Source organism: Choloepus didactylus (assembly GCF_015220235.1).
Source record: "Choloepus didactylus isolate mChoDid1 chromosome 11 unlocalized genomic scaffold, mChoDid1.pri SUPER_11_unloc4, whole genome shotgun sequence".
In the NCBI taxonomy this organism is placed as follows: domain Eukaryota; kingdom Metazoa; phylum Chordata; class Mammalia; order Pilosa; family Megalonychidae; genus Choloepus; species Choloepus didactylus.
The window spans coordinates 2,677,666-2,696,689 of NW_023637581.1; the positions used below are offsets into that span (position 1 = coordinate 2,677,666).

General features: G+C 45.7%; 1 protein-coding gene across 8 annotated transcripts in view; it reads right to left on the bottom strand.

Annotated features, from left to right (window-relative positions):
• Window positions 1-19,024, bottom strand: part of LOC119524722 (colorectal mutant cancer protein-like) — a 65,556-nt gene that overhangs the window by 1,555 nt on the left and 44,977 nt on the right. For all 8 annotated transcript variants that reach the window (XM_037823394.1, XM_037823390.1, XM_037823395.1 and 5 more), the window contains 2 exons: window positions 13,982-14,165; window positions 3,393-3,627 (listed from right to left, as the gene is read on the bottom strand). In XM_037823394.1, the coding sequence (XP_037679322.1) occupies window positions 3,393-3,627; window positions 13,982-14,165 (419 nt within the window). The remainder of the gene's footprint in view (window positions 1-3,392; window positions 3,628-13,981; window positions 14,166-19,024) is intronic.

Here is a 19,024-nt window from a genome sequence, read left to right on the forward strand (position 1 = left end):
AGATCAGGAGCCAGAAAACAGAGATGACCGCCCAACTGCTGAGCACCTACCATTGTCAAAAATGTTTCACATTTATGTTTCGCGACCTGAGGCAGGTACTGCGAATATCTCCATTTGCAGATGGGAAATGGAGGCATGGAGAGGTAAATCGCACTGCCCAGGGTTACCAGGTACAGCATGGAGCCAGGGCTGGAGCCCAGGCTTGTAATGACTATGATATACAGCTTTCCCTCCCCTTCAAGGATCCAGCTAGTCTAGCTCCTACGTAAAGGGATTCTTCATAAAGCTGGGGCACTACCTTGGGATCGACTCATCAAGGCCACTCCTGAGGTGCTTTGATTTGAGGTAATAAGCTGCAGGCCTGGGGTGCTCTCCTGAACAAGCCAGATGTTTTCACCTGCCAATGGGGACCAGACCTAGAGGGCATATCACCCCCTGCAGGTGCTCAGTCTCAGGGCTGATGGCCCAGACATTGTGGAGAAGTGGCTCGGAGACGACTCAAGAGAAGAGGCCACACCTTTCCCAAAGATCTGATGTAAAAACCAGAATGAAAGTGTTTCCATTCACAGAAGCCTCCTCACCTTTTGCCATTAGAAGCAAGATTATGAAGGTTCTGGGGGAGTTGCCAACTGAGCTAAAGTGGATGGTCATTCCCAAAGCAAACACATAAATGCAAGCTTGAAAGGAGAAAAGGTAAGTCCATAGGTGGCAGAAATAAAGAGGGAACTCAGCCAGGGCACACAGGCAAGGTAGACACAGAAGGCCACACCTGGACCCTATGATCTGGGATTTTACCACCTGTGCCAGGGCAGTGCCTTGGCCTCTGTGAGCCAGACAGCTAGAAAAGAGACTCCCACAGGAGCTGGGACTGTTGAAATCCTGCTTAGATGAAGAGGCTGGAAAACTTGCTCTCTGAAGATGTGGCAAGGAAGCTTGCCATCTCTTGGGCTTAGCATGAGGAAAGAAAGAAAAGTCTCTTATGAGGACTCAAAACCTCAGGCTTGTTGCACGTGAGAGTGTGAACCAGGAATCCTAAGCTAGGAATGTAATAAAAACTTGTCCTAAATCCCTGAAATCCACAGGTCCTCAGCAGATATTAACACAGAACCACCCTAGGGACATCTACAACCCAGAATCCACGGGGACTCTCACAGAATACAATTTCCACTGAAGATGAGCTAGCACATTCTCTTTCTCCCTCCCTCAAACTAACACCCTCTCTCTCTCTCTCTCTCTCTCTCTCTCTCTCACACACACACAAACACACACACACTCAAAGAGGAAATCAACCATTGGGAAGATGCAACAAAAGTGAAATTTAGCACAAGAACCAGAAAATCAGAATGTGAAAAACTAGAAAATAAATATTTAAAACAATTAAAGAGATAAAGGAATAGAGATCATAATGAAAAGGGGTAGGACACTTAAAAAAGAAGAGCAGATTTGGAAAGGAACCAAGTAGATTGTCTAGAAATGAAAAAGTACTTACTAAAGATCATGTACATGAAAAAAAAAATAACAGAACAAAAAAACTACAAAATGATGAAATCCAGCTAATGTGTGTGATAATGAATTTGGTGTTGGTGAACACATCCCTAAACACACAGACAGGAACACAGACAAAGAGGATGACACTGAGGTTTATTCTCCAAAAAATTTATAAGGAGCCAAGTGGGAATGCCAGCGACGGCTGCCACTGGATTATGCTCTTATGGGATATCTTCCTCTTAGCTTTTCATAATTTCAACTCTTTCAGAAAATTTCTAAGATGAGCACTTATTTTATTTTTAAATGGCAAAGGGACCATTAGAACTTTTATTCCACAAAAATATCCTTTCCAGCCAGAACAACACTGAATTTATTATAAGATGTATTTGCCTGAATGTAAAAAGGAAATCTTTATCTCTGGCCAAAGGAAACACGATGTTTGGAATAAATAATGAAGGGGCAGCCTGTGGTCATGCTGCAAGGTGATGAGGGACTGCAAAGGGGCTCCCAAATGGGGACAAAGTCACTGTGATGATGGATCCCAGGCCCAGCTCATGGGCAACGAGAGGAGGAATCCACCAAGGCTGTGTGAGGGTTCCCTGCAGAGAAGCAGAGAGAAGTCAGGATCTGAGATGCTCTGAAACAGCATCTGTTACAGCTGCTGAAACTCCTCCCAGGTGCACCTAGATGAGCTAGAGCTGTCACAGAGGGCAGGGACATGCTGGGCAAGTGACCCCGAGTGTGTCAGGGGTGACTGCTGCTGACAGCCCCCCTCCCCTCTCCAGAGGCTAACAAGGGGGTGTGTGGGGGGGGTCTGCTCTGCTGCACAGCTCAGACCTCCGTGCATTTTCCTGAGGACAGTACTGGTCCCAACAGGAGAAAGCTACGGAGTCAGGAGTATTAACTCAGCACAGCCATGACACACTCTGGCTGCTCCACATGTCTCCCTTGACCATGAGCTGCTGTCCATCCCTGAGAGCCCCTCCCTCACATCTTGACTCCTGGGGGCCAGGGACACTGCACAGACCAAGGCTGCACAAGTCAGGGCCTCTACTCACGGGACAGGCTTGGGAAGTGGCTCCTTGCCCCACTCGCCCACACCATCAGGGGAACAACCCTGAGCACATGCCCACCCTTGCTGTGCGTCTGCTGAGATGTACTTGCAGTGACACAGGACCGTGCCCAGGGTGGGGGGGGGCTGTCTTCTGAGGGAGCAGGACCAGGCCTGGTGCCTGGCATCCTGGCCAGAGACACCAAAGTGTGTCCTGCTGGAGGGATGGCAGTTTAACCACCTCCAGTGAGGGGTTCCAGCCCTCCAAGAAAGCTCCCCCTCCCCTAGAAATGGAGCAGGTAACTCAGCCAGCCAGAGAGCAGCCCAGGATCTCATCAGGAAGCAGCGACATGTGAACGCTAGCAAACCTTCCCTGGGAGGACATTACGGTCCCTGCCGACCGAGCACCACACTGAGGGGACAGGGTGGCAAGAAACCAGGGCTCTTGGCCTGAGGCTGCAGCTGGCCTCACCCCAAATCTCCTCCAGCCTCAAGTTAACCTCAACTTCTTCAACCCAGGGGACCTGGAAGTAGGAAGCCTTCTTGAGGTGGGGGTCATTTCAGATGGACAGAGGCTCACTGTACCCTCAGAGGCTGTGACACCCAAGGCTTCCTCCAGAGCTCGCCTCACCCCTCAAGGAACACACTCAGCCCAAATGACTCCTGGGCACACTGAAACCGTCCCCATCTACAAAGAGGCTGGTTCTCCTCTGGGGGAGAGACGACTGAGCATGGCTGGGGTGGACTTCCCATCATCTTCTTGAGGGCTCCCAGGGGGCCTTTTTACGTTTCCTCCGGGTGACAGCCTCAGGAGCAGAGCAGTGTGCGTGGGTGGGACCCCAGCTTTAAATACCTTCATGGCCATGAGCTCCTGCATCAGCACGGCGTTTTCGAGATCCAGCCGCTGGCTGTCTCCCCGAGGCTTGACGTCGTAGCTGAGGGGATCGATGTGGATGCTTTCCAGCTCCAACATGGTCAGCTTGACGGCTGCCCTGTCGTTCTTGAGCTGCTGGATATAATCCTTCAGCCTTTGCTCATCTTCTTTAGTGAACTCGGTATCACAGCTACTGGCTGTAGAGCTGGTTGTGCTGAGAAGAAAGAAAAAGAAAAACAATTTGCATTTCTGAGTCATACTAATAGATCTTTTTCCCTCACTCTTTCCCACACCCCTCTCCCCAACATTTCTAGCTGACAGTGGAAAAAAAAACAAAACCACTCTTCATGGCAGAGAAAATTGATAACACCTTTTAGGGAACAAAAGAAGTAAGTATGAAGAATAATAGAAATGTTTATACCCTTTGATACAATGTTGTAGACCTTAGAAGTGAATTCTAAGGAAACAATTCCATAGAAGCAAAAAGATTCACATATGAAAAGAAGTTTCATGTAATATGATCTAAAACAGAGTTCAGTGAATTATAGTAGGTATCAAAAGGAGGGAAGTTATGGGGTCATTACAATGATAATTATGACAATAGTGGAGATATTTTATGTGAGGAAACAGGATGAAAAAAAGTATGTGCATAATAATCAAAATAGGTATATACGGTGGACAGGACTTAAAAAAGGGATATGTTAAGTGGAACGTAGCAAGTTGAAGAACAAAATACTTCTGGCACTGTCTACAGATGTGTATCCATGTTTGCAACTCACATGTGCACACACAAGCACACACATGCAGCCTAAACTGCTGGCAGCAGTCCTATGGGGCCAAAGGCTGGAGGATATGGATGGGAGTGAAGGGGTGGGGTGGGGGAGGTGCTTTGCTCTGATTACTTGAATCTTGTTATCATGGAAAATGTGTGTATAAAACTACTACAATAAAAACTTAAAAAGTGGGGTGTCCCCGGGCCTCCCCAGCAATGCTTGCTGCATCATGTTCTGAATACAGTGTTCACCACAGGAACTCGGGCGAGTCCAAGGACCCTGGGCTGCCAGGCTTGAGGCACACCTGGGCTAAACCCAGGGCCCACGAGGCCCCGTGAGGGTTTCTGGGGGACTGAGACCACCCTGAAAGTATGGGCATGATGGGAAACTGAGACCACTGCTCTCAAGAGGGCTCCAGACTTTAGCAACAGTGGGCAGGTTGCCCCCACCCACCCAGAACGAGCCCCACTGTCCCCGGTCAGTCCTCAGGGATTCTGAGGCCAGCACTGACCTGCCTGGGCTGGGCCTACTTGACTCATGATTCATGGACTTCATGATTATGGGAAAGATGGCAGAAAAACAAGCTGGAGCCCATTTAAGGCTCATCAGAACAACCAAGTTAGCACTATCATCTCTGCTGTTACGGATTTGGAAACTGAGGCTCAGAGGCATTAAGTGGCCACCACCCTCTCATTCTGTAGTCCTGAACTCTCCCCACAGTCTTCCTCCATAGGCTGTCGGCTGCCCCCAGCCCAGGCCTGCCCTCCTCACTTCACACTGGAATAGTGGGGATGGGCCCAGGACACGGACCCAGCAGCTGCAGTCCCCTCCCCGCAGCCTAGGCGTGACCAAGGGCAACTCCACTCTGACACATGGCACATTTCAAGAAGACCAGGCTTCCAGAGAGGGAAAGGGTGAGTGAGCTCCGGGTGGAGCACTGCCGTTCAGCTGGCCGGCCGTATCAGGAAGACATCATCCTGGGGTCTGGGTGGTCGTCAAGTCCGAGAACTCCTAGGACTGGACACTCTTTGGGGCAGCCCCTCTCTCCCTCTGCTCCATCAGGACAAGGCACAAAGGGAGTGAATCAACCTGGCCATCACACTCCAGCATGTCAGAGGACTGCCTTCACCTGGGCCCCAAGTATCTTATACGCTTTATAAATTGAGAGGCAACATGACTCAACCTTTCTGTGCCTGTTTACTCCTCTAGAGGATCAGGGCAATAACAGGACATACCTCATAAGGTCATGGTAAGGACTAAATGAGGGAAAATATAAACTGTTGAAAACAGCGCCTAGCAAGAGCAAGCACTCAATCTACGTGGCTATCATTCATTTAGTAAATATTTCGGTATCTACTATTGGGCCCTCTCTTCTAGGCACTGGAAAAATCCCTGCCATCGCAGAACTCTTAATAGGGGAGATGAGCAAGTAAAATACACAGTACATCAGATGGTGAGAAGCACTGTGGAGAAAAATAAACCAGGGGAGGAACATGGGCGATGCAAATTAGGCATGGGTTTCTATTATAACCGAGTTGGAGGGAAGGCCTTACTGATAAAGTTACATTTGAATGTACCTGAAGGAGATGAGAAAGGGAGCTTTGGGATATCTGGAGGAAGAGTGACCCAGGCAGGGAACAAGGCAAATGAAGAGGCCCTGAGGCAGTGAACTTGGCTAGTGAGAATGAGACTGTGGTGGACGCTGAGTTATCCAGGGGAGAGAAGTGGGAGACTAGGTCAGAGGGGTGGTGTGTGTGTGTGTGCGTGTGTGTGTGGATGGGGGTGGGGGGAGCAGGGTGCCAGGTCATGTGTCTTTTTCTCTAGAATTAGAATGGAAACCACTGGAGGGTTCCTAATAGACAAGTGCCATGATCTGCCTTACATTTTAACAGGCTCCCGCTGCCTGCTGTGCTGAGGAGCCACAGGCAGGCAAGGGCAGATGAGGGCAGACCTGTTAGGAGCCACTGCAACAACCCTGGGAGGGAAGGTGGAAGGTTGGATCATGGTGGGAGCAGGGACGGTGGTGAGCAGGATAGAAACGATTCGCGTTAGTCATCATCATTTTCTCAAGCTCTGTTTTGAAGAGGCTGAGGTGGGAGAAGACAAACCCTCCAGACGAACACTTCAGGTGCTGTGTCCTCATGATACAGCCTAGGAGAAGCGTGTGACAGCAAGCATCCCCACAGCAGAGGGCACGGGGGAGCCTGCGGGAGCGGCAGAGGCTGGGGGCCACGTCCCAGGGAGCAAAGTTCCCTCCCTCACGTTCTCCCTTCATCAAAAGGCTGTCTGCTAACGGCTTTGTGATGGGCCTGCCTCCTACAATAACAGAGAAGTAGGACTTGGGAGCTCCCCTGCTCAGACTGTGGAGGCACAGACATCTAACACTCCACAGACCAATGAACAACAAAACTAAAGCCAACTCCAGTGGTGCCACTGTTCACAAAGCATTCCACAGGGCTGAGTGGGGACGTGTGCTCATGGGCACTGTGTGCTTAGACAGTGGGTAACTTTATGACCCTAGGCTTTCCTTTCATTAAAAATTATATAGAAAAATTTCAAATACAGAAGAACACAGAGAATAATCAACACCCCATGTACCTACCACCCAGATGACATTTCTGTCCTATTTTCTTTGGTCTCCTTTTTCAATGAAATAAAATTTACCTTCTTGAAGCATCCTTTATTTTCTTCCAATTTAAAAAGAAATTGCAAAATTCAAAGAGCACCAAAAGCTAGATCTCTCTAATTATTCTGCAAGCACAAAAGTGATAATATTTTGGCAGATTTACTATTCTGCAGGATTGGCCAACCCCTGCGGCTCTCGAAGTGTGGAAGTGTGGTCCCTGGGTTTGCAGTATCAGCATCACCTGGGAACTTGTTAGAAATGCACATTCTCAGCACCCCTCCTCTACCCAGACCTACAGAATCAGAAACCCTGGGGGGGGGTGGGGCTCAGCAATCCGTTTTCCAAAGCACCCTCCAACCCTCCAGGTGATTCTCATGCACGTCCAGGTCTGGGAACTATTGGTCTACCCCTTAGGATAAGTGGGCATTTGATGGTAACCTGCAAGGTAACTGGACTCAGAATTTCTAGGTAGAGGCCACTATGCATCCTGAGTTGCTCCCGTGGATGCTGGCATGACTACGAGCAGGTATTTGAGGTCAGACAGATATGAGTAAACATTCTTCCTCTGGCCTTTCCTAGCTTTATGGACTAAATTGCCTCATCTTCCTGTGCTGTGGTTCCACATCTGTAAAGTTCGGGTACTGACAGTTCCGACCATCCCAGGTTGTGGAAAGGATGCAATGGATCCTGAAGCAGGCAGGCCCTGAAGCCACAGGGCACTCGCCTTGGGGGAGGAGAAGGGAGTGGTGGCCATTTTCCTGACAGCCGTTCCCACGGCCCACGAAACCCAACACAGTCCCAGGGATTGCTCCCTGGGGATGTCAGCCATCTATTAGGGCATCCAGAGAAACTCTCTCTGAGGGAGGAGAAAAGAAACAAGTGCTTGAGTGGACTTGAGAAACCACCTAGAAATGTGTGGGAGAACATGCACATGGGTGGAGAGGGACCCAGAGGTTCTGAGACGCCTGGAGCCCAGCCCCTGGCTGGTAGGGAAGGCTTTTGTTTCAATCTGTTTGCTCTGGGTATAGTTTTCAAAAAGGGGGAAAAAAAAAAAAAAAAAAGAACAAAGACCTCAGTCCACGGATCCTACTCTGCAGGAAGCTCAGAGCAAAATGCTTTTACCCATGGAAAATTTCTAAATAAGCACCAGGGAACCTCAGCCCCACCCACTTCCCTCTCTCCCTTTTAGGACAGCAGCAGGGAACGGTTCAGGTGAGGTTAATTACAATTCTGCTTTATGCCCTTAATGTCCCACTGCTGAATATGATTATGACAATGGTAAAAAGAGGGGAAGTTACTGGCCTTTTCTCTGGCTTGCAGACAAAGGCTGGCCGTCTCCTGAGGGCTTGCTGTCAGCTGCTGGGTGAGGTTAAGTCATCCATTAACTCCCCGCTTGGAATGCTGGATGATCTCAGTAGTCAAGGGGGAATAAATCACTTTCTGTGTGGGACTATATTATTTCTCCTCTTCAGGGTGGGGGGCTGTATGTGCATGTGAGGGGGGAAACGCTGGCCCCCCTACCCCCCAAGAATGGTGCAGCTGCACATTTTTGCTTTATGCTCTGGTTTTGCAAGGAGCTAGGCCAAGATGCTTGGGTTTCTCCTTTCCATGATGCTCACATGGTGCTGAGCTTTAGTCTCATCCCTTAATTGCCAGAGGATCCTTCCAAGCACTGCAAACACGTGGCCTGCAGCCAGGGTGGAAACAGAGATGTGGGGCCATGGACTGCCCCACTCTCTGCCTGCCCTGTCAGCTGCGTAATGTTTTACTTACACCAGTCACTGGTTTCAAATATTACCTCTTCTGTCCCTCTCCACCATGTCCCATCATCATCCTCGAGTTAAAACTGCATTCTTCTCATTAGAAGAAAAATTCAATTATCTTCTCCTTCTACAGTTGATTTTGGCTGAAAACTAGAAGAATATTTCATTTCTCCTGCCTCAAAAATCAGAGATTTTTCCTGAAATTTTTATTGGCATCTGACCTGGCCCCAGTTAAGATCTGATTTCCATTAAGGAGTAGCTCATTTTTTGAAGGAAAGTGCTATGAGGCTAAGCTTCTGTTTTGTTGAGCATTTGAAATTTACTTGGAGGAGGGGGTCAGTTTAGCTGACATCTGGCCACTTAAGCCACTCATAAGTGGTCCCACTCCTCCAAGCAGAAGGCTGGACCTTGTCAAATGACTATATCTTTTACTGTGTGCTGTGGGCCACCTCCTCTTTTTTGACAATGAAAGGGCGCTGTCACAAAGTACTAAAAAAACCATAACAAAACCCCAAATCTCTTAGATCTATATTCTCTCTAATGGTTACCAGAATTCTCCAGGAGGAGAAACTGAGGATAAATGAGGATAAGTTAACTAATAAAATATGAGTACAGGAAAATCTGCTGCCACATAACTAAAGTACTCAAAAACTGCCCGGTTCCAGAAAGCTTCTAAGAACTCAGCTGACAGTGGAAGTCGAAATAAGCAAGTAAGATTTTAGGAGACAGATTCCATTCATGCAGCCATTTTTTAAAGGTGCTATAAAAAAAACGGTGTTTGGAAACCTGGCCTCTCTAAAACAAGTATTAATCCATTCCTGATTTGGTTTTTGATAGCACTCCAAGAAAGACACCATCTAGGCCTCACAGCTATACTATTGTTAACACTTTGCCTGGCATTAGAAAAATTAAACCTTATAAATGGTTTTCAAAATCATTGATAAGAGATGCAAATTGAAATATTAAGGGGCATTTTTGCCTACAGATTAGCCAAATTGGAAAAAAAATTATACCACCCACTATTAGCGTAATACTAATAATTGGATCATGTTTGGAGGGCAATTTGACATTTGAAACAATCATTTTTGAGCAGGCAAATTCTACTCCTTAGTATTGGTCCCACAAAAATTGCACAAAAATGACAGGTATAGGACAAGGTGCATGGCTACAGCAATGCTATAATATGGGAAACTGGATACAAATGTCCAACAAGAGCAAAGTGGCTAAATACAGTATCACCATCCAAGAGAAAACTGCCGCTATTAAAAAGAACAATACATATAGAAAGACATCTAAGAAGATAATGATAATGTTAAGGCAAATAAGCAAGACAGTCCATATAATAGGATCTTCAATCGGTTAAAAACTAGATGTAGTCACACTTTTATAGCCATCATGCTTCAGTCTGCCGAGCACACACCTTTCTTCTTCTTCTGGGAACTATCCCTTCTCTTTTCCATCCCCAGGATTCCTGTGGGAATTTGCTGTGGCCCCACCCTGCCATGGATACAGTTGATTAGGATGGGCATCTGAGCCCAGCTGGGCAAGACGTCACTTTCCCCAGGAGTTTTTTACTTGAGACCAGTGAAATCAGCCTGCCTCGTGCACAAATGCAGGCCGTGTGCTGTTTTCTGGCACCTGGAGAAGCCGGCCTGCAGGCAAAGCGTGGAATGAATGCCCTGTGCAGGGCCACCCAAGCTAGATGTAGAACCTGGCCTGGCTTTGCTCAGGTGTCTGGTTCTGCAGCTGCTCAGGCTTATTTGTAACCCTCTGCCCTCTGGTTATGCAGCTACTGTGTGGGAAACCCTTGTATTCTTCCGATTAGCCTGGTATTGCAGTTCCTACATGGGATACCCCATTCCCATCCAATCAGCCCCCTTTTAGTGTAAGGTATTGAGCACACTTCTCTTATTTGCAACCAAGGGTCTTAACTAATAAAAAAATTAAAAATGCACAGTTATCTCTATGTAAATATACCCCAAATTGTCGGCAGTGTCCTTTCCAGTAAAGGTCCTAGCAGGGAGAACTTTTCCTTTGCGTACTACACATTTTGTAATGCTTGGATTTTAACTGAATTTTTCAAATTCTTTTGAAATCAGGAAATCAGTTCTTAAAAAAAGGGCGCACAAAATGTATTGCATGTCTCTCTCTAGTTCTCATAGAACCTAAAAGATAAGTAACATTTGAGTGGGTAGACCGATCACCAACACAGTCATATTGATGAACATGTCTGAGCTGGACTTTAGAATTTACTAACCCTTCTAAGCATTTATTCCAAGGACTTTGGACAGACTCTGCTGACTCTTGGATAGGAAAAGCACCTCTCTTCTTCAGAGGGTAAGTAAAGATGTCAATTACAGCAGCCCTGGAACTTGCTGCTGGTAGTAGCATAGGCCTGTTCTAATTGCATGGGTGTTGTCAATCCATCCATTCTTTCAATGGACTGTCCCCAACTACTTCCTATCCAGTGGAACTTTTTCCTAATCAAGGCTGGCTTAGAGGGTGAGGGCTGGGCTTCCCGGGAGCTCCACCGCCCTCCATTCCCATTTGGGGATTGTACCAGCGTGAGAGGTCAGCCAGGTGGTTTCCCAGAAGCTCACCTCAGGGCTGCACTTACTGTTCTCCCACGGCTCACCGTGGTCTCCACCCGACGTTGAGACAAAAAAGACTCACGGCTCCCGTCAGCGTGAGAGCAGACTTGCTGTAGCTTATTCTGCCTTGGCCACATGTTCTTTTATGGATTTAGATTGATTGTGCTCCCACAGACTGAGCTGAAATTGTGATGCTTGAGGCAAACGGTGAGTTTAATTAAGAAGTTCTATTTCTACTTCCCAACAATTAGTCCATTTGCCTCTTTGTTTTTGTTTTAGGCACAGTGATAAAACTATTCAGGCAATCAACATTACCTAGTTACCCTGTCCATTAAAACAATTACATTTTCTGATGAGGCGATGGCTATATTTTCAAACATCCCTGGGCTCCTGCCAACAGAGTTATCTGAAGGCTTGGCTATAATTTTTACTCTCTTCGCTTGTAACGACCCCTCTGCTACTCCTTTCCAAAACCATTAACCCTCCTGTCATCGGGAGCTGCCTGAGAGTAGGCTGAAAGGCATCGGAGGCCCGACACTCAGCATTCCTTTCCTGAGACCTTGCCCGACGGCTGACCAGTACCCAGCTTGGAATTCTTTAGGCCAGATGATCGTGGCAGAGTAAAGAACAAACGTTTATTGGGTCACATAAAGCACCAACTCAGAAAGTTCCTTTTCTTTCTTTTTTTCATAAACTTGACATGGCAGAACATCTGAGCTAGAATGGCAAGATTTACAAACAAAATTGCTGCAATTATAATTATGAAAGAGGTCTGGAGGTTGGGGCTTTTTTCCTGAATCCACGTGTAACATAAAACAGTCTAGTTGTATGAGGCTCTAAGAATCGCCCCACACGAATGCCCTGCGTGCGGATCTTTTGTTCCTTCTCTGAACTGCTCTGATTTGGGCGGGTGCATGAAAGTGAATTTTTAAAGAGAATTGAGTGAAATCTGAGATAAAGACCTCTGCGCTTTGACTGGAAGATACATCAGAGACCAAAATTAGTTCAAAGGCCATTCTTCCATGAGATCATCCTTGAAAATAGAGACTCTATGTTGTGAATTCATCTAGACCTGCAGATATATATTACCAAAATTTAAATTTCTCTAAGAAAACTGTCTCTAAATCAAGGCTCATCTATACATTGAAGTATTTCTAATATATGTTAAAAACAAACAAACAGGGTCTCTATGAAATAGATGGTGACAAAATGTCTCCACTTCCGACTGACTCCAAATTTGTCTCTGAATTAGATTAAAACAATGAAATCATTCTTGGGGGTGGGGAGGTAGGAGCAAAAGCTCTGGGGGCACAAATCTTATAAACTACTGGAGCAGTACAAATTCCTTGTCAACCTAATTCTAATGTTCACTAATTCAACCGAAAAATGTCACTGACAACGTTAGAACTACATTTCTCTTGTAAATGAATATGGAATTTATAGATTATACACATCTGGAAAAGTCATTAAGAAATGCATCTGCTTTCTGTATTTAAACAGAAGAATCTGGTTTTAAAAATTATAACCTGTGTTTCAACGAATAAAGCAATTGTTGCTGTAGTCATGAGGAAATAACTCTCTCGTGTCTATGGGCATCTGGCCAAGTGTAATATTGAAAATGTCCCCTTTCCTGTGACACCAGGTCCAGGACAGGTAAATGGATGTGCTGAGGCAGACGGCTGGGCCCTGCCAGCTGGAAGCAGATGTGAACATTAAGTCGCTTTTGGGCACCAAGAGAACACCAGTATATCCTCTTTGCATTTTGAGATTCAATCTGCCCTTATGTGGTTCTGGTCACCTGATCTCAGTTAGACACTGTTTTATAATGTCATGAGAGCCAACATAGTGAAGGAGCAATGCAATCAGTGTTGCAGTCCTGGGTTAGAGTCCCACTCATCTATAACATGTGACCTTAAGCAAGCCAACTTACTCATCTCCGAGGCAAGATTTTCTCACCTGTGAAAATGGGTTAGTTACCCCTCCTATCTTTCATGATTTGAGGATCACTTGAGAATCTCTAACAACGTACTTCTAGATGAGACCTGGCATTTAAAGGGAAGGCATTCATATTTTAGGGCTTCAGGGGCAAAAAATGAAAAGATAACCAGAAAAGACTTCATTCTGATGCTCCTCCCCACCCCAAAGAATCAAACGGCTTCAGCAAATTATATTTAGCAAGGTCTTCATTGCCTTCCTCTCCATTTTTTGCAAAGACTAACTTTAGTTTTCTAGATTCACAGACTGTTAACTTTAACTCAGGTTCAAGATTTAAGTGTCTATTAAGCACATGCTGTGAATATGACATCACTCGTTGAGGCAAAAGAGATGGGAGAAGATGAGGCTGTTGCCAGAGAAGAGCTTATAAAGAACAGAGGCACATGATGAAGGGCGAGTAGAGTCTGGAAATAGGACATGGTGGTCTGGGCCTTGGGTGTTTAGGGACCACACGTAGTCAGTGGATCTTGGCTACTCCAAATCCTTCCTGGAAATAGGAATTAAAAGACGTGTGAACAGAACAACATGGGAGAAAGAGTACCCAGGGAAGTTTAGGTTCCATTTCTACCACTTTCTTGAGCAAATCACCCCTTCACTCTGGGCTGCAGTTTCCATGTCGACAAAACGAGAAGACCCCCTTCCCAGCTCTCCAATTCTGAGTCTCTGCCTCCTTCTTAGAGTAGGCACAGGTTTGAGGCTGAAAGTCGGCCCTTACCCTAAACTGGGCAAGCCCTGAGAGCCAGATCACTGCACGTGAAGCCAAGTGAACAGATTACATGTGAACACAATGTCCATCTCATGGCAGAAGGCTAGGAATTACCTGGTGTGGCTGTTGGAGGAGAGGCTCTCCCAGGGTTGCACACTGCAGCTGGCTGCTGCAAAGGCTCCCCCGCAGGTGCCGTCCAGCTTCATCAGCAGGGCTCTGGCAGCGTTCTCAGCCATCTTCCGGCAATCGTGAGCTCGCTTGAGCATCTGAGTGATGTTTTCATCCCCTGACTGGTCTCCTACATTGCAGAGAAGCCAACGAGTTAATCAACACAGGTCTGGATAAGGCAGGTGGGGGTGGGTGGGAGAGGGGGAGCTTGGCTAATCAATTCTCAGTTACTTGGGCAGAAGTGGCTCGGTGGAGAGGAAATGGAATTGGACAGCCAATGAAGAGATCCACGTTCTGGGCTTGGCTATGTCACTTAGTAACTGCATTTGGGAAGATATTTCCCTGCTCTGGGCTCCACTTTCCTCATCTACAAATGAAGAGGCTGGTCAGTGTGCTATTTGAGGTCAGTTCTCAGCTCTATGATTTTCTAATTATCCAGGCTCCTGCCTTCTCCTCCCACTCAGTCACAAATCTACTGTTTGGCCATTCTTCTGTGTGTTGGCACTTCTTTGTGAGTGACGGCAGGAGAAATGGAGGCAAAACTGTGCCACATCTCCACATGTCTACAGCTTCGGTTAGAGCTGCGTGTAGGCAAGAGAGACCAAAAAACAAAACAAAACAAACAAACAAAAAAAACTGAAAAATGGTCAAAATTAGGAAGTTAGAGTTCTCAAATTCTCTGTAGCAATGCTATCCCTGGTCTTTCTCTCAGCTTAGTGTGGGGTGGCCAACCCAGATGCCTCCAGGAGTCAGGTAATTGGGCTGGGGCAAGACATCAGGGACTGGTGGGCATCAGCACTGAGACAGACAATGAATTCCCTGCCCACAGATGTTCACATCCTTGTGTTCTAAAAAACAGTGCTGTCCAATAAATGACCAGTTTATTACCTCTGCAGCCTAGATCCATGCTTTTTCAAATATTTTCAAGTGAAATCTTATGCCAAAGCTTCATGTACAAAACTGGTAAATGTGAACTGGTTCAAGGGGCAGGGGGGATACACTGAGCTTCCCCACCCTCCAAGCCCATCACAGAGGCCTAAAGAAACTCCTTCAGCTTCCCAGGGCACGGTTTGAAAATCACTGGCCTAAATCATCTAGAATGAGTGTAATGAGCGCCTGGGAAGGCACAAGAAACAAAGAAAAAGACCGTAATGGTTGGTACTGTGGGTAAATGTCACCGGTACTTGCTTTGCTGTGCAACAAGATGGCACACTGGGCCAGAGTGACCGGTCAACTGCCAGTGTCAGCAGACAGAAGAGAGAGATTTGGTGAAGAGCCGCTAAAAATTAAGCCGACTCCCAGCTCTATGTGTGTCACACAGTCTAAGGTTCCCTGGGCCTCCCTCGTTCATTTCTCTGACAATCTTCATGCCTTTATCTTTCCGCAAATAGAGTAGTTTACATCTTACCAAATGATTGCTCTTTGAATTCTGTTCTGAGATAGGCATGATATTACTGACTAGCCTGTCATATAAAGTATATATACCCACTACCCAGTATTAGGCAAATAGGAAGCATTTCATTATTGATTTTTAAATATTTTAAATGCAGATTTATTTAAGTCCTGTCAGCATCTACCAAGCAGCTGTGCTTATTAGGTACAAGCCTAATAAAAGGTACCTCTCAGGAATAGAATGGTTTAGATATTCCTATGATACAAACTGCTTGATTTTTTTAATTGATCATATTCCTTAATACATATATTAAAACACACACACACACATACACACAAAACCCTGACAGCAGGCCCAAATCATTTTAAGATCTGTTTCATATGAGGAATAAAGTTTTATGGTTCAGTTAAAAGAGCCAGAAAAAATGAGGTTTCTAATGGAAATGCTGGCAGTTTCTCCTTCTGGGCTGGGATGATAATGTCATTTAAACAAAAAAAAACAGAGGGAAGATGGCCACCCATATAAATGAAGACCTGCTTTCTTGTTGGGTAACTTGGATATGAAGCAGGAAATTAATAGCCAGGATACTTCCTTTATTTCAGATTTGCTTCAGATTCTCATACATGTCAAGACTGAAAAGGGAAAACCACACCTTTTTCTCCTGTGAATGTTCAGTGTGAAAGCGAGGCCCCAGGCAGGGGGGGAGGAGCTGGCAAGGAGAGGGAGATGCATTTGGGAGGGGCCCTAGTTGTAACCTTTTTATAGGGTGTATTCCGGAAGGACAAGGCCTCAGGGAGGCCCACAGCCCCTGAAGGTGGATGCACAAAGCCGTCTATGACAGATGGTCACCCTGGATGGGGATACCTGCCCTGCCTGCACTGTCCATCTTTGGCTCCAGAGTGAGCTGGTCACTTCAGCTTTCTGTTTACTTGCCATCACTTCCCCAAAGAAGCTGCTGTAGTGTCCAAGACTCAGCAATGAAAGACGGCAACCCGGCTTCCTTTATCTCTTTTCCCTCTCAGCTGCTATTTCAATTGCAGTCCTCCTCACATCACTGCAAGGCTCAGGGCTACAATTACTGGTGAAGTTTTAGCAAATGCCGCCATGCAGGATGCCACACTTGTATCTTCTTCAATTATTTACATACCCCTTCCACTTACTAAACACTGAGAGCTAGAAGGGGGCCAGGGCAGACCTTGAGGTACAAATCAGACCAACGGGATACAGGACGTGCAATCGCTGGATCGAATGGTAACTCTATATCTAGTTTTCTAAGGAACTGCCAGACCGACTTCCAGAGTGGCTGAACCATTATACAGTCCCACCAACAATGAATAAGAGTTCCAATTTCTCCACATCCCCTCCAGCATTTGTAGTTTCCTGTTTGTTTAATGGCAGCCATTCTAATCGGTGTTAGATGGTATCTCATTGTGGTCTTTTTTTTTTTTTTTTTTTTTTTTTTGTTAATTCAGTTTTATTGAAATATATTCACATACCATACAGTCATCCATGGTGTACAATCAACTGTTCACAGTACGATCATAGAGTTATGCATTCATCACCACAACCTATTTCTGAACATTTTCCTTACATCAGAATCAGAATAAGAATAAAAAATAAAAGTAAAAAAAGAACACCCAAACCATCCTCCCCATCCCACCCTATTTGTCATTTAGTTTTTATCCCCATTTTTCTACTCATCCATCCATACACTAGATAAAGGGAGTGTGATCCACAAGGTTTTCACAATCACACTGTCACCCCTTGTAATCTACATTGTTATATAATCGTCTTCAGGAGTCCAGACCACTGGGTTGGAGTTTGGTAGTTTCAGGCATTTACTTCTAGCTTTTCCAATGCATTAAAACCTAAGAGGTGTTATCTATGTAGTGCATAAGAATGTCCACCAGAGTAACCTCTCGACTCCATTTGAAATCTCTCAGCCACTGAAACTATTTCATCTCATTCTGCATCACCCTTTGGGTCAAGATATTCTCAATCCCACAATGCCAGAACCAGATTCATCCCTGGGAGTAATATGCTGTGTTGCCAGGGAGATTTACACCCCTGGGAGTTGGGTCCCTCATAGAGGGGAGGGCAGTGAGTTCACCTGCCAAGGTGGCTCAGTTAGAGAGAAAGAGGACCACATCTGAGCAACAAAGGGGTACTCGGGGAGACTCTTAGGCACAATTATATGCAAGTTTAGCCTCTCCTTTGCAGCAACGAGCTTCATAAGTGCAAGGCCCACAATCGAGGGCTCAGCACTTCAAACCGCCAGTCCCAATGTTTGTGACAACATCAACACCAGTCCAGGTGAGGAAGTCCAACACTTCTGCACCTTCCCCCAGCTCCTCGGGGCAGTGGGGGGTGGGGGAGGGGAGACTGTAAATATGTTTTTTATTCTCTGCCCAAATTACTTTGGGTTGTGTCACTATTTCACTCTAACCTATACTAACCTACCATATCTCACTTCCTATTCAAAGTTCCATGTAATTGTGGTGTTTAAACAAACCGACTGTAGAGTTACACTGTTTAGAAAACATAGATCCTGTACCAAATAGACGTCTCTTCCCTTGGTCTCATATGGAAGTTGAAGTTTTAAAACACAGTCAGTTTCGACCTTTACCCTTTGGCCCGGTTTGCCCTAGTCTTAACCAGATCTGCTTCCTTCATATCACTAATTGAAGTCTGGGCTCTTTTTCAGCTTTTTTTTCCCCAACAGTTGCTGTATGCGCTAATACTGACATTCACATCTCCTGAGCTCTAGCTCTGAGTTTCAGGTGTCGCAGAGATACCCAATGTTCCAGAGACCAATCAGGTTATACACTAAGGGATCAGCATCTCAAAGTTTAGAGATAGGCATTACAATTCAGGAATAGAGTTGACTGCTGTAAGAGCTTACAATCTAGGGACTATTACAATAATCATGTCCACATTAGGCTATGTTCTAAGATTCAATTCTGAGTTTACACATTGTAGTTAGTCCATATTGGTGAGGCATTATAGTGTTTGCCTTCATTTCTGGTATACTTCACTCAAATACTGTGTACAGGATCCATTCACCTCGTTGTGTATCTCACAGCTTCATTCCTTCTTGTGGTTGCTCAATATTCCCTTGTATGCACACACCACAGCTCACCATTCTGTTCCTCAGTCTATGTACCCTTAGGTCACCTCCACCCATTGCAAATCATGATTACTGTCTCCATGAACAACAGTTTGCAAATGTCCATTCATGTCTCTGCTGTCAGATCTTCCAATGGCATACCCCATAATGAGGTTGCAGGACCTTATGGTCCCCCACATACTTAACTTTTTGTGAAACCACCACACTGACCTTCAGAAAGGCTATACCATTCTACCTGCTCATCAACAGTAGATAGGTACATCCCTCTCACCACGTTTTCTCCAACACTTTTACTTTATATATTTTTTCCTACAATTTTATAGAGTTATAGTCACATACCATACATTTATCCACAGTGTACAATCAGTTGTTCATGGTATCATCATAAAGTTGTACATTTATCACCACAATCAGGACTTGAACATATTGATTATTACAAGAAAAATTGTTTTTTTTTAGCAATAATAAA